The sequence below is a fragment of the Schistocerca cancellata genome, chromosome 4 (assembly GCF_023864275.1).
Source record: "Schistocerca cancellata isolate TAMUIC-IGC-003103 chromosome 4, iqSchCanc2.1, whole genome shotgun sequence".
NCBI lineage: Eukaryota > Metazoa > Arthropoda > Insecta > Orthoptera > Acrididae > Schistocerca > Schistocerca cancellata.
The window spans coordinates 745596468-745619660 of record NC_064629.1 but is presented as its reverse complement, the minus strand read 5'-3'; the positions used below and the strand labels follow the sequence as shown (position 1 = coordinate 745619660).

Below are 23193 nucleotides of genomic sequence, written 5' to 3'. Positions count from 1 at the left end.
AGACTCTCTGGCAACAGTTTCACATGCCGAGCTGTCCTGCTCCAACCCCCCCCTTGCATTACACACCATGAGCTGACTGATTGATTGTTCACTGCTGAGGTGTGGGTGCGAGCGAAGTATATTGGTAAACAGACCTGACTTAATATACGAAATGATGTAATAAGAAAGAAAATAAAGTAGTACATATAAATAACTAAAAGTGAAAAAAATTAATAGATTTCTGATGTTTCTAAATACAGGCTAACTACTTGAATAAAAGCAATGGCATCAAAATTGGTCCAACTGTCAACAAGCTTACAGACTTAAAAAAAAAAAGGGGGGGGGAAAGGGAGTGGGGGGTTCAGCTTGTCACCATTTCAGCATCACCTCAATGATTTTGTTTATTTCTGCAAACATTCCCCCGAATGTGCAACCGGACAAAAGATGTAGCCAATATCTTTATTTAAAAAAATGGGGGGGGGGGGGGGGGGGGTGTTGTCGGGTCCAATTTGTGAAAGAGGACTTTAACAAGGCTCATGTTTTTCATTTATTCTGAAAACAAATTTTTTTAATTTAATGTACATAATTTTCTTTCAGGAGGCCTTCATACAAATAGTATTTGGTCCATAAAATCAAGCAACAAAAGCTTTTCTTAAAAATGTATAACATATACTGTCAACAGCGTGTAAAAATGCCCAAATCCGCAATTTAATATTTCTTTATTCGGCAATATGATAACTTTACTCTACTGCCAAATGAATTATAATTCTAATATAATGTATTGCCTCTTTGCTATCAAAACACAGCTGAGTCTTCTAATATAAGGTTCATATCACCTCCCCAAATCCCAGAAGAGGCATGCTAATGGATGTGACTATCCATGCAGGTCGGATAAAACTCCATTCATATTTAACAACTCATTACCATTCACACAATACCATTGCAAGAAGCAGTCTCAGGGTTTTCTCATGCATATTTGCATATTTTGACCTTATAGGAAGTAACTTCATACATATTGCATACTTTGATTTTTTTAAATATTTAATATGACATATTTTACACTTTAGCCCTGCATATTAATCACCTTTTCCTGCCTTTAGTGCATAATATTGCACTATTGTGTCTGATAATGGATTTCTCAATTTTTCTGTATAAAATATAGAATTTCCATAAAGAATGATTTACCATTTTCTTTGACAATCATCCCAGAGTTTTCAGCAAGCAGACATATAATCTTGTTCCTTATGAGTGCTGTATTTTGGCAAACAACTGAGATGCAGTCATGCTCTAATCTCCCTTCACCCTCAAAGGTCTTATTCTTCCAATCTTGATTTGAGTTGGGAAGTGATCAGGAATCAATGAATGTCAATGTTTTCGCACACCATGATTGTAACTGGCAGGATTGTTGGAATAAACAGATCTGATACTGTTAAGACAGAGGAGCCGGAACACTTTCTGGTGGCAAAAATGGAAAGGATCAGGAATTATTCAACTTCCCACTTTTACAAATTTCCTCATTTAAGCATTCATCTGTCACTTCCTGCAATGGGGAAAGATCATTTTCTGCAGATAAATGCCTCAGCTTAAATGAGGAGATTTTGCATTATTATCTACTAGTGGAAAAATGCTCGTATTTGAAAACAAAAAGGGCGAATATGTTCTGTTTAAACGAGTCTGGCTGAAAAAAGTAGGGTACCAGTTGTCTTCATTCTACCTTCCTCAACACCTTTAAAAATGTTCCCCATTCTCGCATGCAAACATATTTGCCCACTTTTTAACATGCAACTTACCTCTCACTCTCACACACTCCCCTAACTCTAGCTCACTCACACCTGCTAGTCCATTGCTCAGCATTGCTCCAATCCATCCACTTCCAATTCCCATTCACACTAACTCGTTCAGCCCAACTCGTCATCATTATCCATTTGTCTCTCTCTGCCACTATCTCCCGTCTCACAGTCACAGTCTCCTTTATATTCTGTCGTACTACTATTGTCTCATCTCACTGTCATTGTCTCCCTCTTGTTCTCTCTTACTGCTCCTATCTCCTTTATTCCTTCCCACTGGTGCTGTGTCTTCTCACTGCCATTATCTCTCTCTTGCTCATTGTCACTGACTGTGTCTCTCATTAGCACTGGCTCTCGACCCTTTCCGCTTTCTGCGTCTCTGTTCCTCTCCCACAGGTACTGTCTCCTTCATTTGTCCTAGCACTGTTCTGTCAATGCAAAGTATGTTTCACTGCTACTGTGCCCCTCTCCTTCTCACACATTGCCATTGTCTTCTTTGCTCCTTCTATACTGCAACCACTGTCTACTATCGTCTAGTATTTATAAGTTTTCCATGTCCCTGGCACTGTCCCTGTTCCCTTCTCTCTCAGTATAAAAAAGTGTGAATATGTTTGCATAAGATTTTGGGGAAAATTTTGAAGGTGCTGAGAAAGGTAGAAAGAGGCAGCTGGTACCCCAACTTTTTGGTCATAATCTTTTAAACATGAGCATATTGGTCTTTTTTTGTGCTCCAATATGAGCAGTTTTCTGCTGGTTACCTTTCTGAACCTCTGAAATAATGCAAAATTCATTTTACACCTCATACCAGATTTTACATGCACAAAAAGTTTGCTTGTGCTTAAGTGCTACAAAATTGGGTTCCCAGAACAATTCTGATGTAATGGAGACTCTTTACAGCATATTTCTCCATGATACGTAACTTCATGAACTATGTTTTTGCCTAACACCTGCACATGTGTAATTTACATCTACAGCTACCTCTGTACCTCAAAAACAGGTAAAGATATCAAGAAAATTTTCAAGGTTGCCTGAGATCAGGATCTTAGGAATATAAAGTAAAAATTACACCCATCTGCTGTGCATAAGAGTCTCGGACTCTGCAGTTCTGTTTTGCTACCGAAAAAAACATGTTTTTGAGGTATTTTTTGATAATGAATAAAGATTTTTGAAAACAGGAAGATGGAACATCTAGATAAGTGCTTAGAGAACGTAAAATTAAAATTTGGGTAATTTGATGCAATTATTTATTATTTAGATTTTGCCTCACACTCAATTTCATGTGCATATTTTACATGTACATGTAAGGTAATTCTGAACCTCTGTATCTTGAAAGTGGATAAAGATATCAACAAAATTTTCAAGTGTGTTCAAGAACAGATTCTTACAAACATATTGTAAAATTTCAGCCATTTTCAGTGCATCACAGTCTCTGAATCTGCGTCTCAGTTTTGGTATGAAAAGTGTTAAAAAGCCCTTTTGTGGGGATTTCTAAGAACCCACCCATGAACTAAAGGTATAAGTGCCTTAGGCCTACTGTAACCATATGAAATACAAAAACAACCCATCGATGTGCTCCATTTGCCTAAGCAGGAGTAAGTGTGCAATATTTGTATTTTTACTCTGTATTATGGAAATGGAAGAGGATGTAGATAAAAATGAAATGGGAGATATGATACTGTGTGAAGAATTTGACAAAGCACTGAAAGACTTAAAATGAAACAAGGCCCCTGGAGTGGACAACATTCCATTAGAACTATTAATAGCCTTGAGAGAGCCAGCCATGACAAAAACTCTTTCATCTGGTGAGCACATGAATACACTAAGCAGATTCAGAAGGATGTAGGTTGCAGTAGTTACTCGGAGATGAAGAGGCTTGCACAGGACAGAGTAACATGGAGAGCTGCATCAAACCAGTCTCTGGACTGAAGACGACAACGACCACAACAACAACAACAACAATTGTAGGATAGTGACACTAAACCAGTCCTCATGTTGGCTATACAAATGGTCCCTAATTCAAGGGTTATGCAAAACAGTTGATTGTGCCATTCTATCCCCAATAGAACCCAAGGTATGAGCCACAGGAGAATCCCATTTTTACGCGCAAAGTTTTGGAACATATTAGGTAGTGCATGCTGGTGCATCCATACCCATTTATCATGTGGATTTGAGTGCTGGGAGTCTCTGAAGAGGTATTCTATTCGCCTTTGATGCAGTCCTTTCATTTAAGTAGGGAATCTACATCTTTTAAGAGAACTGGAATCTGCTAAGAAAGAATGGAATTCAGAAGGAAATGGCTGTGGCCTATATTATGGGACCAACACCGGCATTCACCTATACTGAAAATGGGAAACCACTGAAACACATTTTCCAGGTTGCCAGTATATGGATTTGAACCACCTCGCCTCCCAAATCCAGGGTATGCTGGTTCAGTGCTTCAATGTACAGAGCTTCTCCAGTTAGTGGAGAATTTGTAAAAACTACTTGTTTACATTGTTTTCTAATAAAACAAAATGCATTAAAACAAAAGTCGGAATTCTGATATTGCATGTTTTTCCTTTAATTGCGCATGTGCAGTCATTTCATAGTACGGTACACAAATGTGTGCATATTTTAAGATTTAATGTAATTGAATTCTCGGTTTTAGTTATGACATTACAAGACCATAAACAGATTTTGACTAAAACAGTTGGGGGATGGGGAGGAAGATGCAGGGCACAGTGGGCTTGGATGAATTCTAGGAGCCCGCTGAAAAAATCTTTTAGAAGCAAATGAACTATAGAACTCAAAAATCTTAGCAGTAGCCCAAACTCTTTTAAGTCTAAACTGAAGAGTTTCCTCATGGCTCACTACTCCTATTCCGTTGAGGAGCTCCTGGAAGAGCTAAAAAATTAAGCAAATTCCAGTGTTACATTGTTGATTTTCTTTATTTAAACTTACAACTTGTCGCCTGAATGTTTTTTTTATATTTCAATTTATCTGTTTCTACTATCGTGTTATAATTTCATGTACTGACTTGTTCCATGACCATGGAGACTCCTCCTTAATTTGGTCCCACAGAACAATAAATAAATAAATAAATAAATAAAATAAGATTGTGCTATCATTGTACATCCCTTCTGCTTTCCACAAACCCCTTTCCATTGTTCTGTATCGGAACTGGTTAGAACAGAGTGGGTGATATTTTGCCATCCGGGGTACTAATGATAGACTATTGAGCAAATTTAAAAAAAAAAAAAAAATGCAACCATCAATGTTTAGTCGATATTTTTGCTGATCAACGCAATATTTAGGTGATGCAGTCAAGTACGAGTGTATTTCTATGCACTTATTTAAATATAATGTAATTTGTAATGTTATCTACCACTCCACTGTCTTGTGAAATACTGCATTATTGCAACCCTAAGGTTCTAAAAATGAGGAGGTATTGAATAGGATTGGGGAGAAGAGAAGTTTGTGGCACAACTTGACTAGAAGAAGGGATCGGTTTGTAGGACATGTCCTGAGGCATCAAGGGATCACAAATTTAGCATTGGAGGGCAGCGTGGACGGTAAAAATCGTAGAGGGAGACCAAGATAGGAATACACTAAGCAGATTCAGAAGGATGTAGGTTGCAGTAGGTACTGGGAGATGAAGGAGCTTGCACAGGATAGATTAGCACAGAGAGCTGCATCAAACCAGTCTCAGGACTGAAGACCACAACAACAACAAACAACAAGGTTCTACCAGTTTCCAAATAACGATTCCAGTGCTAATGTTAAACAGCTGTAGATAAGTAAATGGGCTATCACAGTAGTGTGTACATATTTTTAACTTATTGTATTGCAAGTGGATGAATCAAAATCAGTTTTCTGCATATTCTTTGTTACAAACTTATCCATATTTAGAAACTATCATAACAGGAAAAAAAAACAACAAATGGCAGCACTTGCATTAAATTCAACTGAAAGTAAGAACTAAAATGATTAACAAAACAACAACTGAACTGAAGCAATGATAACACTGTACAGTAATCGGTCTTGGCTACATTAGACGATAGCTGATAGTGCTGTCAACATATACAATTAAATCTATCAATGACCTTGTTAACTATCGCTATTACATATCTCTTTTTCAGTGTATGACTGAAAATCAAAATATCTTTCAATTACACTACAAGACAACTAAGTCATGTGTAACTTCAGTTAGGTGATAGGAGGCACTTGGACACCCCCCCCCCCCCCCCCTTTCACTGCGTCCTTGAACCAGACGGGATGCGATAATGTGAAGTATGGGCTGTAGGTTCGATATCTCAAAATTCAAAATTTCAAATCACACAGTATTACTAGGTGCATTAGTGTGCAGCTCATGTTGGCATGGGGTAACAGTACTCATTGTAAGAGAAGACTCTGGGATTTTTATCAAATGTCAGGTTCCAACTGCCTTACTTACATCTAACTGTCATGAACACTAGTTATAGTTTGACCCCTCTCCTGAAAATGTAACAATACTGGGCCTTTGATATTACTAAACATAAAGGATGCTTCCATAATTTACAACATCTTTTAAAGTTTCTGGTTTGTGACTGCGCAACCAGTAGCCATATACTGCCACAATTTAACTGATACATGAATCTCCTACATGTTCATTGTTGTCCTAGTGCTCCTTTGACATTGCATGTTTGTGATCACTGGAAAGTCATCTTAGTGCCCATTGGTTACACAATTTGCTATAGCCTATGGATGACGTTGTTTGAAAGGTTCTCGGGAGATATATCAGACAGTATTATCTAAGCGGCACAATATTTCTATGAGGAAGCTGATCATCGGCTTCTGGTGCAACTGGCTAGCTGTTGCGGCTTGCCAATTTAGACACTGGTTCACTAGAAAAGCACAGAAACCAAGAGGTGGGGCTATAATGTTACTGCATGGTAGTTTGACAATCCAGAGGCCTCGACCAGAGAAATGAGAAGCAGACTCAGCATGTGTATACCTAGCAAATTATCTGGCTTCTCTCTTGAGATCTTTGGTAAGGGAATGTGAACACCATATTTCAAGTTCAGAAGATTTCATATGGTGGCTAAATAAATTTGCATCTCGAACAATCCAAAATATTAAAGAGTTTTGATGTGATCTTTTTGTTCACACGATTGTCTCTGGTGGGTTCAATGCCACTGACAGGAGCTAAGCTAGATGAGGGCACCCTACATCTGTTCAAACACTTGCTTACCTCGACTTATTTTTTATTCAACAACCAATCTTTTGAGTAAACATGGTTTTGCTTTGGGTAGCCATCTGCCTTGCATGACAACTAACCTTTTTATGGAAGACTTTGAAAACAAAGCACTTCAGTTATGATTTTGAAACATAAATGTTTTTGGGTACCTTTGATGTATGGCCACTGGGTGCAATAACAATCCTCTGATTTTGGAACATTTAAACTCCCTCCACCCAAAAAAATTTTTCACTGTGGAAATGGAGACAAAGCATTTATTGACATCATAGTTTGTAGAATAGAAGATGACTTCTTGAGCCACTGTGTGTTGCATTAAGCAACATACACCACCCTGTATCCATGACCTACAAGCTGTCATTACCTAACGCAACACAGTGGTGTATTACATATATTTATTTATTCACTGTGTTTGGGGTACCGTAGATTTGGAGAGTTAGTCAGCAAAGTTTAGTCATATCAGCAAAGTGTCAGTCAAGAACGGGTATTCTGTTACGCAGATATGCAATGCATTTTCACTAGCACCCATTAATCCTCAAGAACAACCAGAAGAAAGAGACGAGAACTCAGCTATGGCAGTTTTCCTGCCTTATGTTGGCAGTGTGCCCTTCAAAAAACATCAAATATAGTGTACAAGGTATGTTAAAAAAGTAGTGGGAATTTTCATTTTTTGAAAATAATTTTATTTATTTGTCTACATTATATCCTTCAAGGTAGTGCACGTCAGATATCATACACTTACGAGGTCTGTTCAAAAAAATTCTGGAAAGTTTGTAATTTTGTGATGATGGTGTTCAAATGGTTCAAATGGCTCTGAGCACTATGCGACTTAACATCTGAAGTCTTCAGTCCCCTAGAACTTAGAACTACTTAAACCTAAGTAACCTAAGGATGTCACACACATCCATGCCAGAGGGAGGATTCGAACCTGCGACCGTAGTGGTCTAACGGTTCCAGACTGAAGCACCTAGAACTGGACAATGGTGTGCTGGAGCGAAATACGGTTGGCATCCCTACACATACGTGTGTTTAATGTGTAACTGCCGAAACTTTCTCTGTTGTATGTCTGTTAGTTATTGTTCAGTGCTGTATTGAGAAGAACGTTGTGTCACACAGTTTGTGAATTTTGCACGAAACTCAAGGTAACGTTTACAGAGACACACAAAATGGTGCAGAGAGACTATGGTGATGAGTGCTTAAACAGTACTCAGTGTTATGAATGTTTCACAAAGTTTAAAAATAGTGAGAGGGAATTTAAAGATGATCCTCTTCCAGGACGCCCCTCGACATCTACTGGCGACCCCCATGTCAGGAATGTCAATGAAACTGTGCACGCTGATCAAAGACTGACTGTCCAAGAGATTGCAGAAGAATACAAAAAATGGTTCAAATGGCTCTGAGCACTATGGGACTTAACTTCTAGGGTCATCAGTCCCCTAGAACTTAGAACTACTTAAACTAACCTACCTAAGGACATCACACACATCCATGCCCGAGGCAGGATTCGAACCTGCGACCGTAGCGGTTGCGCGGTTCCAGACTGTAGCGCCTAGAACAGCTCGGCCACCCTGGCTGGCAGAAGAATACAACATTTCAGCTGGATCACATCATGAAATCCTGACACAGTGTCTTGGAATGCATTGTGTTGCTGTCAAGTTTATCACACGGCTCATGAGTCAAGACCAGAAAGACCTTTGCCTCACAGTCTGTCAAGAATTTTTTGATCGCGCAGATGAGAACAAGATGTTACTTAAGAGAATCACAACTGGTGACGAGATGTGGGTCTACGGTTATGATGTCGAGACCAAGGTTCAATCTTCAAAATGGGTCACGAAAGTTTCTCCAAGACCAAGAAAAGCTCATTAGATCATGTCAAATGTCAAAGCCATGCTGATAGTTTTTTTCTTTTACTTTGAAAGGTTACAACTTCATGAATTTGTGTCACAGGGACGAACTGATAATCAATGGTACTATCGGGACGTGTTGCGATGCCTGCGAGAAAATGTGAGAAGGAAATTGCGTGAAATGTGGTAATACAGTTCATGGCTCTTGCATCATGATTATACACCTACATATTCATCCCTGTTGGTGCGTGACAACTGTACAAAAAACAAAATCACTGTGCTGCCTCCTCCTCCGTACTTTCAAGACCTGGCCTCTGTGGACATCATTACCGTGCTGTTTTTCACCAAAAGTTCAGAAACAAGCAGGTATGAGCAGGTGCATATGGCACAAATTTTGCTGCCACAAGTTTCTGTCATAAAACATCTGCAAGGATTTTATGACATGAGCCAACTGATATGTCAACATCATCATCAAATTCTCTGATTGTGATTTAATGATCATTCATAATCATTTCTTTCACTTATTTCATATTTTCATCAGTTATTGATGTGAAGGGGCACCCAGAACACTCGTCATCTTCAGTGTCTTCAAGGCCAACTTGGAAAATGTTTATACCACTCATAAAACCTTATTTTACCCACAGCACAACCACCAAAAGCAATATTCAACAGTTTAATCAAACAGATCCAACCTTCTTGACAAATGATGACAGACTAAACATCCAATATGGCTACCAGTGTACAGATACATTTCAGACACATTTACCTAAACAATGACGAAAAATCTTATGAACCGGACTAATACACCCCATGAAATTCAGAATTCCTGATACTTCTTGAATACACCTTGTATTTTGCATCCTCTGGTGCAAGTAAGAATGATGATGAGTTCTGTAAAAGATAACCTTGGTCACAGGATACCAAGAATATACAAGCTCTTGTGTCTGTGTGAAAAGTCATACATTGGCCAGACATATCACAATTCTGAAGACAGATTTGATGACTACATTCACATAGATGTGTTGAACATAAACATCACACCAGACTAGGTCAGTCAGAGAAATTTGCTACTGTTGAACATTGTCTCAATATGGCAAATTACACGGAACTACAGAGACCAAGATCCTCTTGTTCATCTCCTCGTACTGACACTGTAATTAAAGAGCCAGAAAAAATACATATTGCTAATGATTTAATTAACAGAGACACAACATTTCAGTTCAGCAAAGCGTGGGAACCAGGACTGGTGTCTCTAAAGAATAATCATTTGCAGGCAAATGAATTCAGCGAGACAACATCAATGGCGAATAGAAGTCAGGCACTGACGCGTAGTCCGTGCTCATTTACTGGGGTCTGAAACTTTTGGCTGCGCATTCCAGTGCCACGAATACGTCGAGTCTGTAGTTCCTTTCTCCAACAGGGTGCTCTACATGTCAACATTCCCTGCAATGACACTATAGCATCGCGTCATGATGGGTGTGCTTTTCTAGCTAACCAGAGTATAAATTAGTGAGCCACATTAGCTAGATATTAGTCACATCTGGTGGTGAGAAGTAGCCGCCTTGTAGAAATATTGTACAGTTTACCCAGGATCATCCAATGTAATAGCTGAGAAATATACATCTACATCTGTACTCCATAAGCCAGCATATGGTACGTGGCAGAGGGTACCCTGTACCACTACTAATCATTTCCTTTACTGTTCCGTCTGCAAACAGAATGAGGGAAAAACCACTGTCCTTTATACCTCCACAGGAGTCCTAATCTCTCTTATCTTATCTTCATGGATCTTACGTGAAATGTACATTGGCGGGAGTAAAATAATTCTGCAGTAAGCTTAAATGCCAGTTCTCTAAATTTTCTCAATAGTGCTCCTCGAAAAGAACGTCACTTTCCCTCCAGTGATTCCCATTTGAGTTTCCAAAGCATTTGCATAATACTTGCATGCTGTTTGAACCTATCGAAACCAAATCTAGCATGTCCGCTTGTGCTTCAATGTCTCATTTAACTTGAAATGGCCCAGGTCCCAACCCCTCAACAATGGGTCACACTAGTGTCCTATATGCGGTCTCCTTTACAGATGACCCACATCTTCTGAAAATTCTCCCAACAAATCGGAGATGACCATTCACCTTCACATTTCCCTGAGGCATTCCTGATGACGCCCTTCTCCCTGATGAACACTTGTTGTTGAGGACAACATACTGGGTCCTATTAGTTAAGAAGTCTTCAAGCTACTCTCATACCTGGGAACCTATTCCGAATGCTTATACCTTCATTAAGAGTAGACAGTGTGGCACAATGCCAAATGCTTTGCGGAAATGTAGGAATATGGAATCTGCCTGTTGCCCTTCATCCACGGTTCACAGTATATCGTGAGACAAAAGGGCAAGCTTAGTATCTCACAAAAAATGCTTTCTAAAATAGTACTTATTTGTGGACAGAAGCTTTTCCTTCTCAAGGAAATTTACAATATTCAAACTGAGAATATGTTCCACGATTCTGCAGCGAACCAATGTTAGAGATACTTGCTTGTAATTCTGTGGGTCTGTTCTTTTAACACTCTTATATACAAAAGTCATCCGTGCTTTTTTCCAGTCACTTGGAATTTTGAACTGAGCGAGAGATTTGCAATAAATGCATGCCAAATAGGGGGCCAATGCTGCAAATATACTGTGAACCGTGGATGAAGGGCAACAGGCAGATTCCATATCCATACATTTCTGTAAAGCAATTGACACTGTGCCACACTGTTGACTCTCAATGGAGGTATAAGCATACAGAATAGGTTCCCAGGCATGTGAGTGACTCGAAGATTTCTTACGTAAAACCAAACTTGGATTCCATCACAATCTGGCGACTTATTTGCTTTCAGCTCTTTTAGTTGTGTCTCTACACCAATAATTCTTATTACTACATCCTCCATACGGGAGTCTATGTGATGGTCAAATGATGGTATGTTTGTATGATTCTCCTACGTGAAAAATTTCTTAAAAGCGAAATTTAAAATGCTTACTTCACTTTTGCTATCTTCTTCTGCACACCAATCTAGTCAATGAGTGACTGAATAGATGTCTTAGACCAACTTAGTGATTTTATGAATTGTTTCAACATCTCAGTTCACAAGCATATGGTCTTCTGCTCCACTGTTCATCGTAAACATCATCTCACAGTTTTCTCCAAACTTAACCTCCACTTTTTTGTTGATTTTAGACAAGTTCACTCCTTCTCACGAGAATAACAAACACTGCCTCACTGTTCTTGTTGGGTGTATGTCAACAATGGTGTGGTTGAGTTGAAGGCACTATTATGCAAGCACGTAATACACAATCACTGCAATACCTTTGTGGTGTTTTGTTAAGGAGCATCTGTTGGTCTTTTTAACATAATATTTTGATGTGCATATTTCCCCACCACAAAAGTTATAATAAAATTATTGTTATTTAATTACTTATCATTGTACTTGGTATAAAACATCTTTCATAGTAGAGTTCATAACGAGTAAGTAGAGCTGCACAATATAACTGATGTATAAAGAAATGGTTATGGAGGACACACACACACACACACACACACACACACACACAATGAGGTTGGTGTCAGGGTACAGGTCTATGGAAGACAGTACTCTGCTCATACTCTCTCTGCATGGCCATCAGGCAAGGTGAGGGAAGGTAAATACCTGCTATTGTTTAAATTATTTATGAAACAGTAGGAGCTGCGATTAACAATTTCAAATGAAGCTGCAACATAACACACAAACAAAAATTGAATGCTACCCGATTACTATAACATGGGTTGTAAGAAAAGTTTCCATTGAATATGACAGCAAACCTCTATCTGCTGAACAAACAAAGAAGCACATGAAATTTTGTCTTATGCTAATTTTATTAATAATGTCAATTTTGTTACCTGTTGAGCATACAGGTACATAAATGGATGAGGAAACCTGTATCAGGCCACTTTTACTGTTTCACAGTACTGATGTACTTACGTCAAAGACTATATTTTAAGTAACATCCCCCCCCCCCTTCTATCCCTGGATTAGAAAAATAAACAACTATCATAAGGAATGCACTTCACTCTCTTCATCTGTGATTGTCACTAGAATGCAGTAGTTGCATGCTGACTGACTTGTTCCTTGATTTCAAGATGGTTTCAGACACACATAAAATTGCAGAATAGTAGTGAGCAGGGAAATAGTGAAATAATTTGACTGTAACATCATGTGTGCCTTTGAGAACTATGGCAACATCATTGCTATTAAAACACATAAAAGAATTACCAAAAAGTGTGGATTGTAAGCACATTACCATGTAAAAAACAAGGTAGTGAAAATGTCCCCCAGGGTATGGCTAAGCAATGTCTATGCAAATACTTTTTTCCAGAAGTGCTAGTCTTGCAAGTTTTGTAGGACAGCGTCTGTGAAGTTTGGAAGGTAGGAGACAAGCTACTGGCATATGTAAGGCTGTGAGTACAGAATGTGAGTTGTGCTTGGTTAGCTTATGTGATAGAGCACTTGCCTGTGGAAGGCAATTGTCCCCAGTTTGAGACTTGGTCTAGCACACAGTTTTAATCTACCAGGAAGTTTCACATCCTCATACTGTTTGAATGCATCATTAGTGTAAGCCATGAACATAAATTGCTTTGGAACCATACATAGGGCAGTAGAAACATAAAATATTTGAAGTGATGTGAAATGGAACAAGTGCAAATCTTATACGAACAAATGCAAATTGTGGACTCTGGTTAACCAGGATAATTCTGTGATGGTCTAGTGCATCTATGAAAGAGGCAACTAACCAAACTATCAACTGATCTGGAACCTATGTTCAAGAGCTAAGTAGTACACACAAACACTCCCAACATGCATTATAGCCTAAGCTCCACAAGATCAGAATGGAAAATTTTGACATACCTAAGTGTAGATAATCATTAGAAGTGCAAAATAAAGCTAATACGTCACAATGCATGAATAACGCATAACGAATAAAAAAAAATAGGAACGCAGATAAGCTACTACATACAGCATAGTGAACACATTATTGTAGCCAAGATAAACACGAAGCCTGTGCCTACCACAGTAGTACAAGTTTACATGCCAACTAGCTCCACAGATGATGAAGATTGAAGAAATGTATGATGACGTAAAAGAAATCATTCAACTGGTTAAGGGAGACGAAAATTTAATAGTCATGGCAGACTGGAATTCAATAGCAGGACAAGAAAGAGAAGGAAAAGTAGGAGGTGAATATGGACTGGGGGTTAAGGAATGACAGAGGAAGCCTCATGATAAAATTTTACACAGGGCGTAACTTAATCATATATAACACTTGGTTTACAAATTGTGAAGAAGATTGTATATGTGGAAGAGACCTGGAGACGCTGGAAGGTTTCAGATAGATTATATGATGGTAAGACAGAGGTTTAGGAACCAGGTTTTAAATTGTAAGACATTTCCAGTGGCAGATGTGGACTCTGACCACAATTTATTGATTATGAACTGTAGATTAAAACTCAAGAAACTGAAGAAAGGGCAGAGTTTAAGGGGATTGGACCTGGATAGACTGAAAGAACCAGACATTGTAGGGAGTTTCAGAGACAGCATTAGGGAACGATTGACAAGAACAGGAAAAAGGAATACAGTAGAAGAAGAATGGGTAGCTTTGAGAGATGAAATAGTGAAGGCAGCAGAGGATCAAGTAGGTAAAAAGACGAAGGCTAGTAGAAATCCTTGGGTAACAGAAGATATATATTGAATTTAACTGATGAAAGGAGAAAATATGCAAATGCAGTAAATGAAGCACGCAAAAAGGAATACAAATGTCTCAAAAATGAGATCAGCAGAAGTGCAAAATGGCTATGCAGGGATGGCTAGAGGACAAATGTAAGGATGTAGAAGCATATTTCACTGGGGGTAAAATAGATACTGCCTACAGGAAAATTAGAGAGAGACCTTCAGAGAAAAAGAGGACCACCTGCATGAATATCAAGAGCTCAGATAGAAAACTAGTCCTAATCAAAGAAGGGAAAGCAGAAAGGTGGAAGGAGTATATAGAGGGTCTATACACGGACAATGTACTAGTGGGCAATATTATGCAAATGCAAGATGATGTAGATGAAGATGAAATGGGAGATATGATACTGTGTGAACAACTTGACAGCGCACTGAAGGACTTAAGTTGAAACAACACCCCAGGAGTGGGCAACATTCCATTAGAACTACTCATAGCCTTGGGAGAGGCAGCCACAACAAAACTTTTCCATCTGGTGAGCAAGACAGACGTATGAGACATGTGAAATACCCTCAGACTTCAAGAAAAATATAATAATTCCAAAAAAATTCAAGTGTTAACAGGCGTGAAAATTCGAACTACCAGTTTAATAAGTCATGGTTGCAAGATACTAACACGAATTCTGAACAGACGAATGGAAAAACTGGTAGACGCCAACCTCTCTAAAGATCAGTTTGGTTTCCAGAGAAATGTAGGAACACGTGAGGCAATACTGACTCTACAACTCCTCACAGAAGAGAGGTTAAGGGAAGGCAAAACTATGTTTCTAGCATTTGTACACTTAGAAAAAGCTTTTGACAATGCTGACTGGAATACTCTCTTTCACACTCTGAAGGTGGCAGAGGTAAACTATAGGTAGTAAAATGCTATTTACAATTTGTACAGAAACCAGATGGCAGTTATAAGAGTCGAGGGGCACGAAAGGAAAGCAGCGATTGAGGATGGAGTGAGACAGGGTTGTAGATTATCCCCGATGTTACTCAATCTGCACATTGAGCAAGCAGTAAAGGAAACAAAAGAAAAATTTGGAGTAGAAATTAAAATCCATGGAGAAGAAATAAAAACTCTGACATTCTCCGACAACATTGTAAGTCTGTCAGAGACAGCAAATGACATGGAAGAGCAGTTGAGCAAAATGGACAGTGTCTTGAAAGGAGGATACAAGATGAACATCACCAAAAGCAAAATGAAGATAATGGAATATAGTCGAATGAAATCAGGTGATGCCGAGAAAATTAGATTAGGAAATCATACACTTAAACTAGTAGACGAGTTTCATTATTTGGGATGATGGTCGAAGCAGAGAGGACATAAAATGTATGCTGGCTGTGGTGTGGGACGCGTTTATGAAGAACAGAAATTTGTTAACATCAAATATAGATTTAAGTGTCAGGGAGTGTAGCCATGTATGGAAATGAAACACGGACGATAAATAGTTTCGACAAGACAGGAATAGAAATATTCGAAATGTGGTGCTACAGAAGAATGCTGAAGATTAGATGGGTAGATCATATAACTAATGAGGTGGTCCTGAATTTGTGGCACAACTTGACTAGAAGATGGGATCAGTTGGTAGGACATATTCTGAGACATCAAGGGATCACCAATTTGGTACTGGAGGAAAGTGTGGAGGGTAAAAATCATAGAGGAAGACCAAGAAATGAATGCATTAAGCAGATTCAGAAGGATGTAAGTTGTAGCAGTTACTCAGAGATGAAGAGGCTTGCACAGGATAGAGTAGCATGGAGAGCTGCATCAAACCAGTCTCTGGGCTGAAGACCACAACACACAAGGTCACAATGCACCTGTACCTCACATAAAAAGTGTGTAGTATCAAATAGTGCATTTTTTGTGGTGAAGTTCTTTTCCATTGAGTTAGTGTCATTTTGCCTTTCACCACTGAAATGCATACAACTGTTGACATACAATAAGAACTAGCACCCACTTAACTTCTTCCCCTCTAGAATCCATGAACAGGAGAATGATTTATTCATTATGTAAATCTTACTTACCTGCATAGGAATCTGTGGAGCTGATGGGATGTTGTTCAACATTTGTGATGGGTGAGTAGTGCTATCAGACTGCAACTGGTCAACTGAATGAACATGACCAACAGCCGACGGTGTAATTGGCTGTTCCTCTGCTTCATACATGGCAATATCATCTTCATCTCCAATACCTGCATGTGATTGCAAAACACATAGCATTCACAATAAAACATCTGACTGAGACCTGATTACAATTTGGTTTTTGTTTTAATTCTACTATCAACTCTTTCATTCATCACAAAATACAAGAAGTGAGATATTAAGAAAAGAATTAAACTAATCAATAAATGTCATACATCTTTCCTAAAATCTGTCTTTGGGCAGTTCCTAAGTTAACTTTTACAGCTACAGACTATATAATATACTCCAAATTGTTGATCCATATTAGTCAAAAATTAACTACACAATAATATTTGTTATCTGTGACATTTCCTACTTTAAACGCACCATGTGACTGAGGAGATACAATACAAAGGAAGCAGAATTTATCACTGAAACTACCCGACAGATTACAACTACATGACAGGATAGATATTTAACCCTCAAGTTTATCTTTCATATGTAATGTTGAAATTGTAATCTTTCATGTGTAGCCTCCGCAACAGTTGACCCATTCAAGCAAGCCTCACAGCTGAAAACAAAATTTCTATCTTCCACTACTACTTGCCTACTGTCTCTGGTACCTCCTCCATCTCCTTTGTCTCCTTTTCCTCCAAAACACAGGTGACCTGCCTCTCCTCTCTAACATTCCCTGACTTATTCTGGTTCTACTTTTGCAGATGTTTATCAGTCATACTCAGAATTTCACCTTTGAATGTTCTGACCAGCCATCCTGCCTCCTTGTAATTTTACAGTTTTTTCAAGTCAGTTTTTTTATATTTGTGCATCAGAGAGGATACATTTATCAACGAATTAAGTTCACCCAGTCACATTGTTTACAATGGAGAAAGCTAAATTCCATTTTATTTGTACGTGGCAGAATGTTCACAACAGTCACCTAGTGCAACAACTCTTTCAACCAATGTACAATTAATTAATTATCAACCAATGCTTGTCTTTAACAAACAATAATTAATTAATATGTTGTACATATTACAAGGGGTGTCAAATAAGTAAAGCAACAGTAAAAAAAAAAAAAAAAAAAAAAAAAAAAAAAAAAAAAAAAAAAAAAAAAAAAAAAAAACCAGGTTGGCCTTATTCAGAATTCCAATACACCATGTAATTCCCCACTCTATTGGCTACAAAACCCTGTTTTTCAACATAAGCTCCATTCAATAAGACGCCCTTACACCACCTTACTGGGAAGGCCTGTATGCCCACATGGTACCACTCCACTAGTCAACATTGCAACCGACGTCTTGCTACATTAGTAGCTGCTTTCCACACAGATCAGGTGCGAGATCAGGGTTGTAGGCTGGATGATGAAGAAGAGTCTAATGAAGTTTTGTGAGCTCCTTTCGGGTACACAGACTTGTGAGGCCTTGCGTTGTCAAGGAGGAGGAAGACTTCATTTGAATATTTATGGCAATGAACATACTCTCAGTAACTCCACAACAAGCAATACCCACGGTAAGCCATCCATTACAATGACTAAATTTATCACTGTTAAAAAGTGCAAAATTCAAGCTACCATCAACAAAAACACAAAGACCATCAAGTACAGCATGGGTACCAAAGCCTTTCACCTACAGTTTTTCTTCTTCTTGATCCCTGTGATGATTTCAGTATTATAGATGGCCTTGTAAACAGGTTCGCATTAGCGCCAGCTCATGTTATAATGACACATCTCATGACTCCTTCAAAGCAGTTGCCTGTGCAGCGGCTGGATCCAGACTTGTAGCCAACCAGAAGTGGTGTAAAATTCAAGATACCACCTACAAAAGAAAGCCAGTCTGCACTTGGTATGCCTGCTGGGAGGCCTCATCCAAGGTGTGGCAGTGGCCTGGTCCCTGGCTATCGACCATGCAGGGTGCAGTTGTCTTCAAGTTGTGGCTGACAATGGAACCAACAACCTCTGTCGCATGCATTCTGAGAGATCATCAGGGTCCTTTACTATGGAGCTGAGTGGAGGGTCTCAACCAAAGGATACGCCAACTCTGCGAAGGTCTTGGCTGCAGATTTATACACCTGCATTAGGACAGTGAGGATTTGTAGAACTCCCATAGGTAGGCCAGGGGTTCATTACACAAAGGAAGCAGCTACTCGAGTAGCAGAGTACACGTGGAGTGCACGAGGGTTTTTTAGGCTCGTTGGTAGTTTGAGGTACTCTGATGAACACTTGCCAGTTGATACACAGTAAGGGAAGTCTGAATGCGTTCAGAGCAAAGACACTTCGACTGTCAAAATTTTATCAGTAAAATGTCGAAGTAATTGTAACAAAGTCCCTGAATTTATTCCCCTCCAGTAAAGTTCTTGCACTCATATTGTTCTCGAGACTGAAAACAGACTCAAACTTGAAGTGGAAAGTTCTGAGATATTTAGTGAGTCATGGAATATATATTGGAAAGACATATAAGAGGCCACTGCTGTTGACAAAAGTATTCTCACTATTGGGATCAAAGTTGAGTGTGACTGAATTATACTGGTCACGTAAAACAGGTCTAGGTGAAACCAAGTTAATTGTTGGATGTTTTTATCAGCCACTTGATTCTGCTGTGACAGTTCTAGAGTCATTCCAACACTGTCTATGGTCAGCAGTGTCTAGGGTTCAGTGTATACTGAATATACACTGAAATGGCTATGGTTTCATTGCATAGAGTACAGACAGACAGTCATGCGAAATACTTTTGAACAAATTTTCTGAAAACTGTCTTGAGCAGCTAGTTCAGCAGCCCCCACAATGGAAATATCTTACACCTTTTACCTACAAACAGTTCAGACCTTATCAACAAAGTCAGTATAGAAATGGCGATTTACGACCATGATGTCATTATAGCAATTATGGTTATGGAAGTTAATAAATCACTTAAAAAGGCTATGAGTGTGTTTCTGCTAGAAAGAGCAGACAAGCAGATGTTCGCATCTCAATTAGAAAGTGACCTGACATCACTTAAGTTTCCACAAAACGGACGTAGAAGAATTATGGCCAAAGTTTAAGCTGATTGTACACCTACATTTACATGGATAATCCACAAATCACACTTAAGTGTCTGGCAGAGGGTTCATCAAAACACATTCACAATAATTCTCTATTACTCCAATCTCGAACAGTGCGCAGAGAAAATGAACACCCATATCTGCAGAAAAAACAAACACCTATATCTATCCATGTGAGCTCTGATTTCCCTTATTTTATTATGATGATCATTTCTCCATATGTAGGTTGGCGTCAACAAAACATTTTCGCATTCAGAGGGGAAAGCTGGTGATTGCAATTTCATGAGAAGATTCCGGCGCAACAAAAAATGCCATTGTTTCAATTATGTCCACCCCAAATCCTATATTATTTCAGTGACATTGTCTCAGCTATTTTGCAATAATACAAAAGTGGTTCTCTTCTTTGCATTTTCTCAGTGTATTCTGTTAATCCTATCTGTTAAGATCCCAGACCATGCAGCAACATTCTAAAAGAGGATGGACCAGCATAGTGCAGGCAGTCTCTTTACTAGACCTGTTACATTTTGTAAGTGATCTGCCAATAAAACACAAAAACACAGTCTTTGGTTTGCCTACTAAACAACATTTTATGAGTGTTCTTTCCAATGTAAGTTGTTCGCAGTTGTAATCTACGTACACTCCTGGAAATGGAAAAAAGAACACATTGACACCAGTGTGTCAGACCCACCATACTTGCTCCGGACACTGCGAGAGGGCTGTACAAGCAATGATCACACGCACGGCACAGCGGACACACCAGGAACCGCGGTGTTGGCCGTCGAATGGCGCTAGCTGCGCAGCATTTGTGCACCGCCGCCGTCAGTGTCAGCCAGTTTGCCGTGGCATACGGAGCTCCATCGCAGTCTTTAACACTGGTAGCATGCCGCGACAGCGTGGACGTGAACCGTAGGTGCAGTTGACGGACTCTGAGCGAGGGCGTATAGTGGGCATGCGGGAGGCCGGGTGGACGTACCGCCGAACTGCTCAACACGTGGGGCGTGAGGTCTCCACAGTACATCGATGTTGTCGCCAGTGGTCGGCGGAAGGTGCACGTGCCAGTCGACCTGGGACCGGACCGCAGCGACGCACGGATGCACGCCAAGACCGTAGGATCCTACGCAGTGCCGTAGGGGACTGCACCGCCACTTCCCAGCAAATTAGGGACACTGTTGCTCCTGGGGTATCGGCGAGGACCATTCGCAACCGTCTCCATGAAGCTGGGCTACGGTCCCGCCCACCGTTAGGCCGTCTTTCGCTCACGCCCCAACATCGTGCAGCCTGCCTCCAGTGGTGTCGCGACAGGCGTGAATGGAGGGACGAATGGAGACGTGTCGTCTTCAGCGATGAGAGTCGCTTCTGCCTTGGTGCCAATGATGGTCGTATGCGTGTTTGGCGCCGTGCAGGTGAGCGCCACAATCAGGACTGCATACGACCGAGGCACACAGGGCCAACACCCGGCATCATGGTGTGGGGAGCGATCTCCTACACTGGCCGTACACCACTGGTGATCGTCGAGGGGACACTGAATAGTGCACGGTACATCCAAACCGTCATCGAACCCATCGTTCTACCATTCCTAGACCGGCAAGGGAACTTGCTGTTCCAACAGGACAATGCACGTCCGCATGTATCCCGTGCCACCCAACGTGCTCTAGAAGGTGTAAGTCAACTACCCTGGCCAGCAAGATCTCCGGATCTGTCCCCCATTGAGCATGTTTGGGACTCGATGAAGCGTCGTCTCACGCGGTCTGCACGTCCAGCACGAACGCTGGTCCAACTGAGGCGCCAGGTGGAAATGGCATGGCAAGCCGTTCCACAGGACTACATCCAGCATCTCTACGATCGTCTCCATGGGAGAATAGCAGCCTGCATTGCTGCGAAAGGTGGATATACACTGTACTAGTGCCGACCTTGTGCATGCTCTGTTGCCTGTGTCTATGTATGTGCCTGTGGTTCTGTCAGTGTGATCATGTGATGTATCTGACCCCAGGAATGTGTCAATAAAATTTCCCCTTCCTGGGACAATGAATTCATGGTGTTCTTATTTCAATTTCCAGGAGTGTATTTAGTTGAATTTAAGGTTTCTAGATTTGACCGATTTACTGTGTAACCGAAGTTTAACAGATTCCTTTTTGTACTCCTGGATCACCTCACACTTTTCATTATTTAGGATCAATTGTTAATTATCGCACCTTAAAGATATCTTATCTACATCGTTTTGCAATTTCATTTGATCTTATGGTGATAAACGACATCATCATCTGCAAGCCACCTAGGACAACTGCTCAGATTGTCTCCTAAATCATTTATATAGATAAGGAACAGCAGAGGTCCTATAACACCACACTGGGGAACGGCAGAAATCACTTCTGTTGTACTCGATGACTTTCTGTCAATTACTACCAGCAGTGACTTCTCTGACAGGAAATCATGAATCCAGTTACATAACTGAGATGATATTCCATAAGCATGCAATTTCACTACAAACTGCTTGTGTGGTATGGTGTCAAAAGCCTTCTAGAAATGTTGTTGTTGTTGTGGTCTTCAGTCCTGAGACTGGTTTGATGCAGCTCTCCATGCTACTCTATCCTGTGCAAGCTTCTTCATCTCCCAGTACCTACTGCAAACTACATCCTTCTGAATCTGCTTAGTGCATTCATCTCTTGGTCTCCCCCTACGATTTTTACCCTCCACCCTGCCCTCCACTATTAAATTGGTGATCCCTTGATGCCTCAGAACATGCCCTACCAACCGATCCCTTCTTCTGGTCAAGTTGTGCCACAAACTTCTCTTCTCCCCAATCCTATTCAATACTTCCTCATTAGTTATGTGATCTACCCATCTAATCTTCAGCATTCTTCTGTAGCACCACATTTCGAAAGCTTCTATTCTCTTCTTGTCCAAACTATTTACCGTCCATGTTTCACTTCCATACATGGCTACACTCCATACAAATACTTTCAGAAATGACTTCCTGACACTTAAATCTATACTCGATGTTAACAAATTTCTCTTCTTCAAAAACACTTTCCTTGCCATTGCCAGTCTACATTTTATATCCTCTCTACTTCGACCATTATCAGTTATTTTGCTCCCCAAATAGCAAAACTCCTTTACTACTTCAAGTGTCTCATTTCCTAATCTAATTCCCTCAGCATCACCCGACTTAATTCGACTACATTCCATTATCCTCGTTTTGCTTTTGTTGATGTTCATCTTATATCCTCCTTTCAAGACACTGTCCATTCCGTTCAACTGCTCTTCCAGGTCCTATGCTGTCTCTGACAGAATTACAATGTCATCGGCAAACCTCAAGGTTTTTATTTCTTCTCCATGGATTTTAATACCTACTCCGAATTTTTCTTTTGTTTCCTTTACTGCTTGCTCAATATACATCGGGGAGAGGCTACAACCCTGTCTCACTCCCTTCCC

General features: G+C 40.0%; 1 protein-coding gene across 1 annotated transcript in view; it reads right to left on the bottom strand.

The window, feature by feature from the left end:
* Window positions 1–23193, bottom strand: part of LOC126184416 (mucin-5AC-like) — a 309546-nt gene that overhangs the window by 116058 nt on the left and 170295 nt on the right. The window contains exon 11 of the mRNA XM_049926804.1: window positions 16630–16796. Coding sequence (XP_049782761.1) covers window positions 16630–16796 — 167 coding nt within the window. The remainder of the gene's footprint in view (window positions 1–16629; window positions 16797–23193) is intronic.